Raw genomic sequence first — 16,071 nt, forward strand, 5'->3', positions numbered from 1 at the left:
CCTATCACGTTACAAATTCCAAGCAAGATTCGTAGCCTAAGATCATGGCAAGGCCCACCACCACATGGGGGAACATGGCAAGCACAGAGGCCCCTGAGATAAATGCCAATGGATTGTGAAATCTAGCCATGGGGGCAACATCTGCCTACTTGCACTTGCCCTGTCTTCTTGCCACATCCTACAAAAAGCTGGTGATCTCGAGTGTTTTATTGGGAAGGTCGAACCCATGTTAACTAGGGGCCACCACATGGTCCTTTCCGGTGGATCCTTGTGCCATTTGGCACGCCGCTGACAGTTGTTGATGGATAAAATCCACATGTTATGTGGGAGGATTCTCAGAGGGATTTAATCCCCTGATATGGATATATTCAGCATCTCTGATCAGAGACCTTCCGCTGTGCTACCCGACATATAAAAATTGTGGCAAAAAATCTCTCTTTCTATTTATGAAAATTGTTTTGAGAAAGACAGCTTGTGTAAATTTTTGGTTGGGTGAACCTGATGGTGCATTGCAAGCTGTGTAACTCAGCGAACTCTGCACCCACGACGGTCCCAAACGTTGCCTCTGGAGGCAAGGGTGGGAAAACAAGGAGCAGAGCACGGCTAACCAAGTCATAAGTTTGCACAAAGGAAACGGGTAAGCTTGACCAATGTGTGGGGTGAATGCGACTAACAAATTCCCTTTTATTGTATTAATTATGTACCTTAGGTTCTCCAAGAGAAGCTATCGTATCGCGTATGTCCCAAATATCACCCACTTAAGAACATTTCAAAATGATTCCATGTGTAATGAACAAGGCGGAAAAAAAAAAAAGAGTCTGTGCCATGGGTGAAGGTTTGGGTGGGATCAAGGCAGCAACAAGTGTGCAACAAGTAGAACTGAAAATTGATCCATTCGGATTTATTTTTATATTCAAATTTATTTAAATATGTATAGAATTTGAGCATGCAATTAATATTTGTATCTGTATTTTTATTCATTAAAAAAATGGATAGACAACTAACCTTATGCATCCAAATAATCAATTCTATTTATAATTTTATTTAATTTTATATGGTACTTATAAATTTTTAAAAGAAATATATAACTTGATTTATTATTACTTAGTATTATCTTTGATTTTGTGGTTATAAATTTTAACTATTTAATTTATAGTCATATTTATATCTATATCTTGAGAATCCGATTTGTATCCATATGTATTTAAAACAAAATGTAGATATGAATTTTTGCATCCAATTAATATTTGTATTTACCAAACAAACTAAATATGGATATGGACGTATAGGCATTTAATCCGTATCTAATGTAGTTGCAGCTCTAGCAACTAGCTTATTAATGATATAAACAAAAAATGCTTTTCATGGAATGACATATAACTATGGTCTAGTGGTTGCACCTCTCATCTATCTTTTTGCTTCCAATATTAATCCCTTGAATTTTTTTTGATGAAGTTCCATAATATTTTATCGTAACTTCTTTTTAACGTGAACGAGAAGAGGCAAAACTATCACCTGCTCTAGAATTTGAGGGTATGGCTCACACATTTAAGTTGAGGTCATCCCTACTGTTTATCCGCGGAGTTCACGATAGCCCGCGTCACGCGGGGGAGCAAGGGAGGCGTGATTTTCGATACAGGTCATCTTACCACGTTGCAACTCTGACCAACTCCTTCATGTGAATCCCACCACAAAGTTTTTCCAGTAGATGAATGTAAGGCTTTACTCAATGAAAGGTAAAGATAAAAAAGAAGGGAATCCATTAGGCTTGTCTGTTTCATTAGTGAAACTTAATGGATTATATTTCCTATTCTTATGTAAAGGAAAAAGTGCCATGAGATTTCGTTGTCTATGTGGATTCGGCGAATCCAATCTGGTCCTGAAACATTGACATCCTATTATTAATTGAGATGTTAATTGAGATAGTTTCAGGTTTATAGATCCGCCCAAGATATGTTAACTCTACTTATCAATTTAATCCATACGTTTGAATGCTCACAGAATTTATGCATCTTTTTTTTAATATAAATATTTATCTAAAAAAGCATAGACATAGACGTGCATTTCTTTGCATAATCTTCATGTCATGCTTTTATTGTAACTGCCGCACCGGAGATGACTAGTCACGGACGGAGTGAGATTGTTGAGATACTACTTTCAGCGAGCATCATGGCACTTTTTAACACTAAGTTAACTCCGCAAGCATAGTGTTAAATGATCAATTGAGAAAATATAGATAAGATACGAGTCATAAACACCCAAAAAGGAAGTCAAGATCCATTATAATTTGTTTCTTATAATTTGTTAGTCCAATCAAATTCAATCACCCATGCCTCGCCCATTAGCCAATCATAGGTGATTGAGCAAAGCATTCAATCTCTTTGCATTCATTGATGCTCCATGAAATAAGCTATGACGCTATAAGATGAACCCACTTTTTTTTTTGGTCTCCTTTTTTTTTTTTTGTGGAATTGTAACTCCATTCCTAGAGACTGTATGTTATGTGCATAGGGGAAGTTCTCGACGACAGCAGTGAATGGCCAAGGATGACTTCTTTTTCCCTTTTTTTTTTAAGGCTTAATTAAGCCTAGTTATTGTAAAATGGAGCAGCATCACGTTAATTAGTTAATCTAAAATACACGTATTAATGTGGCATAACTTGGAAGGTGACACGGGGAGAAACGGTTGCAAGGCGCATGTGGCCGATTCGCCCTCACCCGGAACCGGTCATGTGCGTTTCATTTGTTGTTTGCTGCAATCCATATCAAGCCCTGCAGGCTCGGACGTGAGAAAAGCCAACTTATCGCCATATTCAAAGAAATTTAGGCGACGCCCCCCATCCCACCCTCTTCTATAAATACGACCCCCCCCTCCCCATTCCCCTTTACAAGCATAACCGTACGCACTCTCGAACCCCACCTTTTCCTTTCCCTTTTCTCTTAGCTCCAATCTAGCAAAGCCTCTCCAATGGCAGTCCCAAGGTGGTCTCTCTTCCTCCTCCTCTCTTCCCTCTCCCTCCTTGTGCGCAGGACCGTCGGGGACTCCGGTTGGGAGAGCGCTCATGCGACGTTCTACGGTGGCGGCGACGCGTCGGGAACGATGGGTAATTAATTAGGCCTACATATTCGCACGAATATTGATCACTAGTGAAAATGACGAGATAAATATGGTTAGCAAATCATTCTAATGGGAAGTGAGTGTTCCATGTCTTTATAGGAGGTGCTTGTGGCTATGGCAACCTCTATAGCCAAGGTTATGGCACGAACACTGCAGCCCTTAGCACGGCGCTCTTCAAGGATGGCCTCAGCTGCGGGTCGTGCTACGAGCTGAGGTGCAACGACGACCCCAGGTGGTGCCTGCCGGGGACCATTGTGGTCACTGCCACCAACTTCTGCCCTCCGAACAATGCCCTCGCCAACGACAATGGAGGGTGGTGCAACCCCCCTCTCCAGCACTTCGACTTGGCCGAGCCTGCCTTCCTCCGGATCGCTCAGTACCGTGCCGGGATCGTGCCCGTGTCCTTCAGAAGGTGAGCCTTGCGTTGAATAGCCCGTGAGTTCTGAAATGAACCGACTTGTCTTGGTTTCTGTGTCTGGGTCAGGACCAAGTTTGGTCATCTGGTGGTGGGTTCGTAGCTAGGCTTGACCCCATGACTGTTGGCTGGAGCCAGTTGCACCATTTTGGCATCTACTCGAGCAATGTCTAACGTGTCATGCCTTTGTCAACAGCATGGCATTAATTAGCTGGGTTTATAAAATATTATTATAGTTGAATAGTTTTTATGATATCAACTGATGTCATGTTAATGAAGGAGATATGCTGTCTAATATAATTTGTTCGTGATCCACCAAATATTTTCCGTTCTACTCTTTCTTGCGGCATGCAATGAGTGATCTCTAACCATGTTCATGATATCCTCCTGCAGGGTGCCATGTGTGAAGAAGGGTGGGATTAGATTCACCATTAACGGTCACTCTTACTTCAATTTGGTCTTGATCTCGAATGTTGCGGGTGCTGGCGACGTGCATGCTGTGTCCATCAAGGGATCGAAGACTGGCTGGCAGGCGATGTCACGGAACTGGGGACAGAACTGGCAAAGCAATGCATACCTCAACGGACAGAGCCTCTCCTTCCGAGTCACTACGAGCGACGGGAGGACCGTCACCAGCTATAATGCTGTGCCCGCCGGGTGGCAATTCGGCCAGACCTTCGAAGGGGGCCAATTCTAAGGAGAGCAGGACTTGCTAGCCTAGTTATCAATACTTCTTGCACTATTTGTATTGGCTTTTACTATTGGGTTAGGAGGGGAAGGAAGGAGCCTACTGTATAGATAAGTAGGTTAATTTGGCTATGCTGTGGTAGCTTTCACTGAGCACCCGCAACGCCCGCTATTCGGTATATGGATAGATAAGATAGATGTGAATTTGTTTTCAGTGCCTATAAGATTTCCTTTTGGAAAGATGCCAAAGGCCGGGATTGCAGGGATAGGGAAGTTGGGTGGTCTTGTTTGTTGGGTAGCCCCCTCGGTCATTATCAAATGGATTAAAGATGTCTGTGGGGACTAAGCTCTTGTACTTTCGTGAGGATGCTATTCCAGGCCACATGCGTGTAACAAAGTGCTCTATAAGTATTACGGAGTTTTGTTATCCGCTATTCTGCATTGTTATCCTTTCATGTGGTATTTATTACGAGGACTTGTGTCAAATTTGGTTGAGCTCTTGATATGTTTGGTGGGTAAGCTTTTTCTTTCTACGGGAATAACTTTATCGGATACGTCCACTGTTTTTACCGACCGGATATATAAATGTGACAAGAACTCGATCAAGGAAGAGGACAAGCTAGCTAGCGGCCTTCGCTTCTCGCTAACTCTCTTCTTTCACAACTTTTTTCCCTTTTATTTTTTTCTTTAGGAAGGCATTTAGATCACTACTACGTATTAAAGAAAGCTCGGAGGCTGTGAAAGAGATCCAGTGGCTCTCCATGGATCTTAACGTTATCCTTATTTAGTGTCAGGGGTGGGAGGACGGACAGAGTATTTGAACCATGTCCCTTTCTCCATTAAAATCTTGGTTGTTGCCGTCATCCGTGGTAAGTTACATGCGACAGCCTAAACGTTCGTGTGACCTATTTTTTTTGTTGTTGTTATAATTATGTGGTAGAGTTTTCACGGACTCAATTTGAGTACCGCTGATGGAGCCACGTAGTACTACTTTGGACTAAATATCCTTGGTCCAGGGTTTGGTATCGCTGATTAGTCATTCAAGTGGTCTCTTGAGACACAGGATGTGCACCAATATTACAAATGATGAACAAACTTTTCGGTGAATGTAAACTAGTTGGGGCACCACGTCAAGTCACACTCTTAAGACTTCTCAACGGAAATATGCAGCTTGTGTGCTTCATTAAATGCGTTATGCATCACTATGAGCAGATAGAGAAGAAACGGCTGAAGTTGTGATAAGTTGATGCTCCGTACATCGTCATAATACTGCTTCAGAAATTGAAATGTTCCATGTCATGAATTGACCAGCTTAATATGCGCAAGATTAGCAAGTAATGAACTATTACTTCATAATCCAAGCATGCATAAATCTTGAAATAAATTTCTCAGGATTATCAAAAAAAAAAAAAGAAGACAGAAGATAGCAAAACAAAATGTTCTGGTTTAACGGCGCCATGCTCGTATAGAGCTATTGCCTTCCATCAGCAGTCACTTCTGAGAGTAGTCAATTCATTTACATGTTCTCTTTAGCAGGCAAATGTGTAACGCAAGAAAGCTCGCGAGAACTCTCAATTTAGTTTTTACATTTCTAAAGCCTTATCCTTCAACTCCAAAACATCTTTGCCTCAAGTAAACCCCCGTATCCAGTGACAGCTTCGGATAAACGCAAGAAAAAGCAACTCAAATAAGAACTTCAAACAAAAAAAAAAAGGTCATATAAAGGAGTTTCATGAAACCAGACCGCATAGTAGAATCCAAATGACCCAAAACCGAAATCTTCTTGAAAAAGGTTATGGCAGCAAGATGAAGCTCTTAACTGGGATCTTGGGAAGAGAGCACCATTTTTGGTTCACATGAGAAAGGTGAGAAATATGAACTTAGAGAAATGCCAGGGATATACATCCGTCACCTCTTCTAGGAGAACAACCAGGTATCCAGGTCTTCTCCCATGTCGGTTCTACCATATCCAACTACTTAAAGCAAGCTGCTTAGCCATAAAGCACCTTCTTCAAACTCCAACATCATCCGTGCTGTAAAATTTGATGAAGTGCAAAGAATGTAAAAATGCAACTGAACAAAAGCCCAAATCCTCATCGAACTTAGCCCCCAGCAAACTGCCATAATATACATGCAAAACAAACACCATCCTTGCAACTGAAACAACTGACTTCAGTAATTCAACAATGAATACTTTAACCTCAATACAATCTTCCCTTTCTCAACTCCAAGCTTCCCACCAGTCACCAACCAGTGCCCTGGTATATCATCTGGGGCTTTGCACATCTCCGACATATCCACAAGCTTCATCAGTTTCCCCAAATCACTTGACCCTGCACTTGAGTCACCTGAGTCCTTGGAATCTCCCGCAGACAGTCTCTCTGATTTGTTGTTTGGACCTGCTGGATTGTGGTCCCACAAGGATCTTCTTATGGTGCATCCAGGTACCTTAGAATAGAGAAGTTTCATGTACAACACATTTTTTGTTCCAAAGTCCCAAACTCCAAGCTGAGCTCCAGTGACTATATACACACCAGAGATGTCACCAAGAAAAGTCTCGTTGTGCTCAATTGGCGCTGTGCAGATGTGAGAGAAGTTCTTCCACTTCACAGGCTCAAACCACCGGCTATCTTGCTCCTCAGGTCCCTGCCACTTTGGTGCACCTATGGCAATGTGAGTGTCCCAATAAGGTTGAAGGATCTTTGGAAGAGATGCCAAGTGCTGGACCTGAATACATAGCCGGTTCTGCTTGGCTCCTTCCAAGCGCAATCTTAGGCCAATGACAGGCTTACGCCCAACTGATACCTGCATAGTTATCCAAATGACATCACAGGAAAAGGAGGATTAAAAAGAAGGTTCACTGCCAAAAAAAAAAAAAATGACACCAGGTCATCTGTGTATAGAAAAGGTTTCAAATTATCATTGCCCCAGCGTATAAGTGGAGTAGAAGGAAAGCAATAGGAAATATGGGTGAAATTTCAGTACAAAGTACCTACTGCTATGAAAAATTATTAGTGACAACATGTCTATGACCCTTTCTATTTTAAATGGATTCAGATAATCGATAATTTAGAGAGCAATTACTGATAGTTATTATACATGAAGATTCAGAATATAGAGTTGCTGAAAGTTGGGATGATAATGGCAAATGATCCTTCTGATACTTTTCTAGCTTGCAAGCAGATGCCATCTAAAGATGGTATACCAAACAAGAAAGTACAAAGATAGCATGGCATGTACTGGTAGCATATTAGAATCAGTAATATATCACAACGCAATCGTAGTTTCAAAGCAGGTACATCATAAGGAATGGTCATTAAAGTCAACTTTACAATTACAATATTATTTGCTCTAGTCCAATTCATCAAGAAAAAGTTTTATTAATTTCAGATGACACTTTTTTATAGAAATTTTTACCGATCAATTTGTTGCGAAATTCACATATTTTTTGCATGACCGTGCAAAGCATTTATGTATCTTTAAGGGAATGAAAAGAAAAATGAAGGAAGTGTTCCCCAAGATACAGTTTCATATACAATAATAGACGCTAGTATCAACCCGGCGATTCTAACGGCTCTATTCAATTCTATGTGCTGCATGAAAAGCACACCTGCTCTTGGCTGACATGAAGCTTTGGCCCCATAATACTGCACTGCAAATATGGGCAGACTGGCTCTTTTCTTTGATGCCCTGGAAGTTCATTTCGAACTGGGGCCCATATCCTGGGGACCTGAAACTCTAGAAAATATCGTAGCTCTTCGATTGGAGGCTTATCTGCAAATGGAAATGGAGAATATTTTCAGGTTAGGCATGTAAAGATCCCACGAAAATAATTTAACAAAGAAACACATGTACAAGGGCAAAATATATACATTCCAGATAAAGATTGATAGCCCGCGTTAGATGGTCCTTCCCAGGGATGTTTTCAAGGAGAGAAGTGATTGGATAGAAAGTCATTTCAATAACATCAGGAGCTGAATAGACAGTTCTTGCCCAGTTGGTGTAGCTTTGGACTAGATCATCTCCTCCCCTTCTTCTGAAAATGACAGTAACATCCTGCATCAACAATTGCATCAGAAAAATGGAGGCTCAGACATTAGAACATTGCTTGACACTTAAAACTGCCATGGATTACATATAAGCCACAAGTAAGCAACTTAACCTTTTCTGGTATGCCTTTATGTTACTAAACAACTCATGGAGAATAAGCATAATAGACGAATGTCCCATCCAAATCGAACAGAAGATGCTTTCACTAACTAGACTGATAATAATTAGAATAAGAGCAATTACGCTCCGCTGAAATTGACGAATTTAGTTTAAGACAGCTCTGGTGGTTTCAGCTAATCTAAGCCAAAAATGACAGCAATTGATCAGAAGGGCTAAATTCAAATCATGTTTACTAATGTCCATACATCTAATACGAGTGGAGAAAGCATGGATAACTGTGATCCCCATCTAATTAAATTTTTTTCCTATTACTCATGTAACTTGATAAATACACTTCAACTTTAATGGGCAATCTTCAGACTAAACTAAGATTTTACAAAGTTTACCCAAAGACTTACTGCATTCAAAACAATGAGAAAATATTTTTTAATAGTACCCATCACAATTCTATCTCCAAAAATCACAAACAGTACAATACAATCTTTATTACTCTGGTAATTTTCTTGATATAATTCTTTTTTGCTTTTATTTTATTTCTGTAATTATTTTTTTCAGTTAAGAATGCAGAAACTGTTAGTAAAACTCCTTCGGTGCAATGTGTTCTTGGTCAACAGCTTAGTTCCAAAACATGTGGTAGAGGATTCAAAACTTCTTTCTTGCATAGAACTTCATTAAACTAATTATGTATTTCATAAACCGAACCAATTTTCGATCCAGTCAATCATAAATTTGGATAGCGGCTTGTACATATGTAGCACATCACTTAATAAGTATGGCAGATGAAGACTAAGGTCTGACCATGGACCTCACACATATGGGCTCCGGTCTGCTTGTGGTATGGCCATCAAAGTATGAGCACAAGCTTAATTACGGCAACAATCATGTAAAACAACGACAAAGTTATAAACATCACTTTTGTGACATGCGATCGGCCTATAAGAATTCATCGGTCACACATGCAATATCTAGAGCAGCGAGTATTCAGCAGTCACAAGTAAGCATGCAATCCTAGATATATACTAACCTATTTTCAAAATGCAAGCTTCTTGGCGACCTCAGATTGCTCTAGCTTGTGATAGTCTTTGGATGTGGGCAATTGCTAGATAGCTATCCTTCTCTTGGAAGTGGGTGAACCACATTTTATAGGATCCTGTGACTTAAGGTCTAGCTGCTAGTTTCTCTCAAGAATCCAGAAAAGGAGAACCCAAAGACTGCCCATGGATTTCAGCACGATTGTTATAGCAATAGCATATTTCAGACCTCCTTTGAGAGATCAATGATTTATTTTCGGTAACAAGGAGCCCCTTCTGCAGGTCCATCCACGACTACTTATTGATTTTAGTTATTGAAATGAAAAGAACCAACACATTTGAAAAAAAAAATTTTCTTACCACGTCTGAATGCCAATACACATTTTGGAAGAAGATATTCTGTAGCCATCCCAAAAGAGTCACAAACATTAATAAGGTCTCAGTTTAATACATTCAACAGAGATATGCAGATTCTATAAAAGTTTTCCTGATGTAACATATACATAATAAAATAAAAAAAAAACAATATATCTAACAGCTTATAAATACTTCGAGTACTGTTCATCAAATAGTATGTATGTGATTTAAATAACGGTGGACACATCAAAAAAAACTTCTCATATAGAAAGCAGCATGGTTTGGTTTTGATTTCCATATTGCAATTGTTACTATAATATCATGATCTAGGATCACCTCCCTATCTTATATTGCATGCATATAAGCTGACATATGTCATCTTCTTGGAAAATATTTAAATTTCTAATTAACTAATTTCATTCCCTTTTCCTTATTTCCCCAGTCATAACTCTGTCCTGGTGGTGAAGAACTTCTAATTGTTGTTAAGCAAGTGATGCAGTTTTTAGCCTTTACATGCATATATAAGTCGGAGATACAACATCAATTGTAAAATATGAATAAGAAAGTAAATATGTTGTACTACCTCCTTTGCAGTAAGATATGGAGCATTGGGTGGGAGATACAACAGCAATTGTAAAATATAAATAAGAAAGTAAATATGTTGTACTACCTCCTTTGCAGTAAGATATGGAGCATTGGGTGGTTGCGGGTATATTCCTTGACTGTTGAACACAAAAGGATCCACGGCCTGGCAATCCATCCGGTACAAATATGTTAAGCCGATGTGCAATACAGGCTACATAAAATGTTCATAAGCAATTTCCAAGAGAAAAAAGACAAAGCACTAGCCTTATCCTTCAGTTTCAATGGACCTGAACTTGTATGCCTTCCAATTTCTAAGAACCTTTGGTCTCCAATGTCCTGGACATAGTTCTTTATTTCCATGGATGATAAGGGTGACGAGCTGTGCTGCTTCACATAAATCGCATCCTTACCACCAATAGTAATGGAAGTGATGACATGAGTCCCATAATTCTCAATAAATCTGTAAACAAGCATAACTTTTAAATGTTTTTTATTGTTGTAAAAATTTTGCTTTCTTTCAACATATAATTTGTATATTTACCTTGCTAATGACAACGGTTCCCATGAAAGTGGCACAGCATGCCTCACCTCTCCTTGTAATGATAAAGATTGTTTTACCAAGTAAACCTTACATAAAGGGATGAACCTTCCTTCCATTGCAAGGTTTTTTGTAGCTGCAGCATCAATTTTCTTTGATCCAGTAAAGCTGAATGCAGAATTAAAGCTTCCGATGGAAAAATTTCCCGGCAGATGAGCTTTTCTGTTAAAATATTCTGCCATCTGCACTCACTCATAAGTGGGAAATCATAACTAATCATCTATGATAATCAGCTAGGAATAGAACACCTCACATCATACTATAATCAACCTATAATATACAATATGGTAAAAAACATCTTCACTTTCTGAAAAAAAATATGGCCAGGACAATACAGCTCCTGTGAACTAGAAAAAATAGAACATAACTTCATTGTCTGCCTACTGTCATATTGCAGAATTCATTCCTTATGAATGATGCAACAAGGAAGGGGATGGGTGATGATGGACAACAGTCAACAATTTACTACTGAAATAAGCACTCTGATGATAGTGTTCCTTTCTCCTCAATGATAGAGAAATTCTAGACAATGACTAAAACAACTTATTACTGAAACAAGCAGTATGGTGATAGCGTTCCTTTCTCCTCAATGACAGGGAGATTCTGAAAAACAGTTAAAACGATTAACTACTGAAACAAGCAATAAGATGATAGTGCTCCTTTCTCCTCAATGACCAATAACCATTATAAATGGTTCTACAAAGCCAAGATGCATGGATGCTTTTAAAAAGATTCTGCGCTGTTTTGCTTCTTTTCTTTCGGACATGTGGATATTGTGGTAAATGATACCCGAAAACTCAATAGCCCAATCTGATTATTTTATAATAACTGCGGTATAGATCCAAATTAAGTTGGGAAAAACCTTATCAAATCAAAGTCGGATTCTATATATTGGATCTGATTTCTTATTTGATTGAATGCTGATGCAGCTATGTTCAAATACAAAAACCCAATAACCTGAATATAAGGATAGAAATATAAAGAAATTGGCCACATGACTTGTGTTAATTCCTTTTCTTCTTAATTGGAATTACGTCTTTCTCGCATGCATGCTCTACTTAACTCTTGCCTGTTGCTATTTTAGTTCCAAATCCAAGCCAACACTTAGATTTTGATTACGTTTCAATCAAACTAGATGTATATTGAAATTCGAATATGTTTCTAAAGTGATTGGATTTGTTTTTCAAAACCAAGCATTCGCCTCTTAGATCATGCTCCTTTCTCACCAAAAACTAAGAAGATTCACTATTTACGGAGGACTATTGTGATAAGAGTTCTTTCAGTTTTGGAAATTGCTAACTGCTAACTAGTTGGTGTACAAAAATCATGTGCTAAGTTGAACCTCAAGAAAACTTGAATCTAATTATTAATCAGGTTTGGAAGCTAGTTCCATGTTTACTCATTTTGATGGATCCGAACTCGATTTTTCTTATCAAGGTCGGATGCAGATACAACATGGATTTGACCCAATTCCAACCCATTTACAGCCCTAAACCCATTGTGCAATTGGCGAATAAAAGATTGAAGGTTAGGGAATTGCCGGGTTTAAAAGAAACTCAGAGGCTTAAACAAAAGGCAAAGATAGATGGGCAAGGATAGCGGGGATTTATAGAATTCTCTCTTAAGTAAAGGTTATGGAGAACAATAGTTTTAAAACAATACTGTGCATAGGGAAACAAGGCTTGGAACATATTGCTCAGGCCAAAATATGTTAACACCAACTAGTCCAGTGTTGGATATCTAAAACCAAATTTTCATGGTTGGATACCCCATCTGAGCAGGTTTAATCTCTCTATTCTGGGACTAATTAAACCTTCAGGATATGAGCTTACAAGAAAGAGTTGTAAATTTTTGGTTTAAAAACCATTCCAAACTGTATTTCCACCCCCTTGATTATCTAATACTTTGAACTATAAGCAAAATAAAGCTTATTGGTCCCTCTATCAAGACCCAGTCCTGCTCCTACTCACATTCCTTTTCCTGGTTTTAAAACGTATGGTAATATATTACCTAGAATTTTTTGAGGTAGCCATAACATTTTGGCAATACAAAGAAGGAGAAGGTCATTTTCTTGTTTGTTGAATGGCAAACCCTTGAATCTATAAAGGGTTCATAATCCATAAGAGAAAGTATATAAAACTTGAAAAACTGCGAACAATAGTCAATAGTCATTGTCTGATATATGTGGCTTAGCTAATAGAAAGCTTCAGTCCTGAAACCTTAATTTGTCATGCTACAGAGCTCACATACCAAATAGTCAACTCTATCAAAAGTTATATTCTTCCACCATGTCAATCAACCAGAAATGAGACAGACAAAGGTCTCTATGTCAAAGATAAGATTCTACAAAATCCTTAAATAACTTAAAGCACAACTTGACAAACCTTTAACATTATGCTGCTTTATGAAAAATCCTTTTTTCCCTCAGAACCATGTGAGGTGGTCAGCTTCAGTCAAATAGTCATCATGGATTGCATGGTTAAGTTTAAAAAATAAACTGTAATAACCATTCTGATCATATGTTGCAAAATTATGTTCATTAAGAACTATAATGCATGTTCAAAAATAATTTCTCAATCTTGAAAACTTTGGCCTGACTTCTGTCCTTATGGTCCAGCCTTTGAGTTAATTATGAACTCTGAATCCTCCTGTATTGCATGATGCATCGAACAAGCCCTGCCATATGCCATGCACTTAGTCGAAAAAATTACATGATTTCATTACTCTTTTTGAGCATCAACCAAAAAATGACCCTTATTCTTTTTCTTAGTTATCATACATGCCCACAAAAATACGGTCTTGAATAAAGTTTAACTATTAAATCCAACAAGTGATTGGTACTAAATCAAACTAGTTTACACACCTTTTGTTGACGGAAAAGACACTGAGATATACATATAATTATGTTAAACAAGTTTATAAATTTAAAAATGTTGATATACACTAAAATTTAATCAATGAGCCTAAAAAACCACTGAAAACAATGACCAAGCGAACTGTATCCCTACATATTCTGCTGGTGATCTCGAAACTGATCCTAAAACAAACAATGATCTCATACAGAACCAATGCCATGTTAGCAATAATTCTTGAAATAACACGGAGCAATTACAACTCCTTGTTCCAATCTTTCATGTTTATTATACGTTTCTACTTCTCATTAATTGCATGACAGAACTAAAGTACGATTATCAACAACTATAATAACTGCATTTAAAGAAATTAAATAATCCAAACACAATCGCATATTAAAATGACAATTGGCATAAAGTAAATTCACTTGCAACAAAATATACTTCCCAGCATCAATCCGTGAACAATATGCGGTAGCATTTAACAGGAATCATCACAGAGACGACAACACAAATTAAACTCAATAAAAGGAGCAATTAGGGAAATCAAGCAGAGTCCCCGCCATACCTCATAGAACCCGCGAGCACCCGTGCTCTCCCGCCTGCTGCTCTCCCTTGAACACCACACATCTCTCGACACATTGGGCACGATCAGACTGTTAGACACCGGCAGATCTCTCATGTGCTCCTCATCGACCTCAACAAGCCTCGACCCGGCAACCCCCTTGCAGTAGAGCAACCGGGTATCATAGTTAACATCAAAACCCCTCCCCAGAGCCTGGATTGAACTCTGTATAGTGCGAAAAGCAGCATTCTCCTCCATCCTCACCACGTCCCGGACAAAGCCAAGAATCTACAAAACCTAAAACTCTAAACCTAAATCAAAATCCAAAAAAACCCAGTCAGACCCCTTGGCATCCATCTCCAGTACCGATCGTTCCATCTAGGGGTTCTCAGAAACCCCCGGGAAGAATCCCAGACCGAATCTTTTGACGGCGATCTTTTCCAATCTTTCGAGCTTAATTTCTTGGATCCTGTGAAAAGAAGCGCCTTTCTTCCTTCTTTATTCCTTCCACAGAGCTAAAACCCTAAGCCCCAAATTACAAACGGCGGATCTCGCTTTCCTCAACTAAATTAAAAGACTTTTGGCACAAGGGATTGAAGGCTCGAAGCTACGAGGATTCTAAAACGTTCTTTTAAACTTCCTCGGTGCGAGGGATTCCTTTGCCTCTAGAGCCTAAAAAGACCTCATTTCTCCCCCCACCCGGCCGGCTCCAAGAAGTCGATAATTTGAGCCTTCGAGAACACGAGTTGCGCCCTCTCTCTCTCTCTCTCTCTCATCTAACTGGGCTTTGACTGTGGGGATTGGGCTTTTAGACCTTGACATCTGATGGGTTCTATTACACCAATATCGATGCGTCCACACACACTCTTTGACTAATCCCCAGACTAAACTAGGATTGAGAAAAGTATTTAGGAGAAAGCAAGATTGAATTTACATGCGTGTGGAGATAAAAGTAGTGTGTTTATGATATGATGACTGTCTGCTAAACTCTGGCAGCTCTTTTGTGACCTCCACCTTTCAAGATATTGATGGTAAACATTCCCTCTCAGTCAAAGACATCTTGGTTCTAATTGTTTAGAAGAATAGTGAGCTTTCGTCAATCAGCTTACTCTGCATTCCCATTCAAGGTGAGGAGAGAAGGTGAGACTCATCTTACAAGTTGCCGTGACTCTCAAGTCTAGCTAGTAGGAATCTAACATCTTTCATTGGCTTGCTTTGACTGTCTACAAGTTGGAAAGGGTCCGGAAGTTTTTTCGTCCCCCCACCCTCCCCACGCGATGACGACAACGGAGGCAAAATGCCACTTTGCTTAAATTAGCCTTGTTGGCAGCATCTTTATGATTTGAGAAATTTTAAATTTTGATTTCTGAATTTTATCTCTTTTCAAGGTGTGGTAACTGCTTTTGGGAAACGGCTTTGAAACGTTTAATTTTCTCATGTTTTTGGCTCTTTATATTTTTTTTATCTTCATTCCTATAATAAAATTAAAATTAGAATATTATTTTTTTTATGTGTCTTTCTTGCTTATCCTATAAGTTTTTATAGGTACCAGTATTATCATTCTTCTTTTGGGTGCATTTTTATATATAGTGATGTTATCTTTGATGAGACGGTGTTTCTTACATACAAAACTTTTTTAGTGATACTTCCGAGTGAACCAGTAGCCTTTCCAATGTCTCTTCTTTACTATGGCT

General features: G+C 38.9%; 2 protein-coding genes across 3 annotated transcripts; one reads left to right on the plus strand and one right to left on the minus strand.

Annotated features, from left to right (window-relative positions):
* The first annotated feature begins 2,871 nt into the window (after positions 1–2,871).
* LOC103713417 (expansin-A8-like) lies at positions 2,872–4,646 on the plus strand. Its single transcript, XM_008800339.5, has 3 exons — positions 2,872–3,103; positions 3,217–3,529; positions 3,926–4,646. The coding sequence occupies exons 1-3, from the start codon at positions 2,968–2,970 to the stop codon at positions 4,227–4,229; spliced, it is 753 nt and encodes a 250-aa protein (XP_008798561.4). The 5' UTR covers positions 2,872–2,967; the 3' UTR covers positions 4,230–4,646.
* A 1,015-nt stretch (positions 4,647–5,661) lies between these two features.
* LOC103713418 (MACPF domain-containing protein CAD1-like) lies at positions 5,662–15,501 on the minus strand. 2 transcript variants are annotated; one of them, XM_039124910.3, is made up of 7 exons: positions 14,381–15,501; positions 10,904–11,142; positions 10,627–10,822; positions 10,448–10,525; positions 8,092–8,275; positions 7,830–7,993; positions 5,662–7,024 (listed from the first exon to the last, which is right to left on the minus strand). In XM_039124910.3, the coding sequence occupies exons 1-7, from the start codon at positions 14,633–14,635 to the stop codon at positions 6,392–6,394; spliced, it is 1,749 nt and encodes a 582-aa protein (XP_038980838.3). In that variant the 5' UTR covers positions 14,636–15,501; the 3' UTR covers positions 5,662–6,391. The 2 variants fall into 2 exon arrangements, with proteins under 2 accessions (XP_038980838.3, XP_088559533.2); XM_088703407.2 differs by having other exon boundaries at positions 10,361–10,525; positions 14,381–15,183.
* Positions 15,502–16,071: the final 570 nt, after the last annotated feature.

Source organism: Phoenix dactylifera, chromosome 8 (assembly GCF_051530095.1).
Source record: "Phoenix dactylifera cultivar Ajwa chromosome 8, Ajwa_hap1_PhDact_Kaust_v1.1, whole genome shotgun sequence".
Taxonomy (NCBI): Eukaryota; Viridiplantae; Streptophyta; class Magnoliopsida; order Arecales; family Arecaceae; genus Phoenix; species Phoenix dactylifera.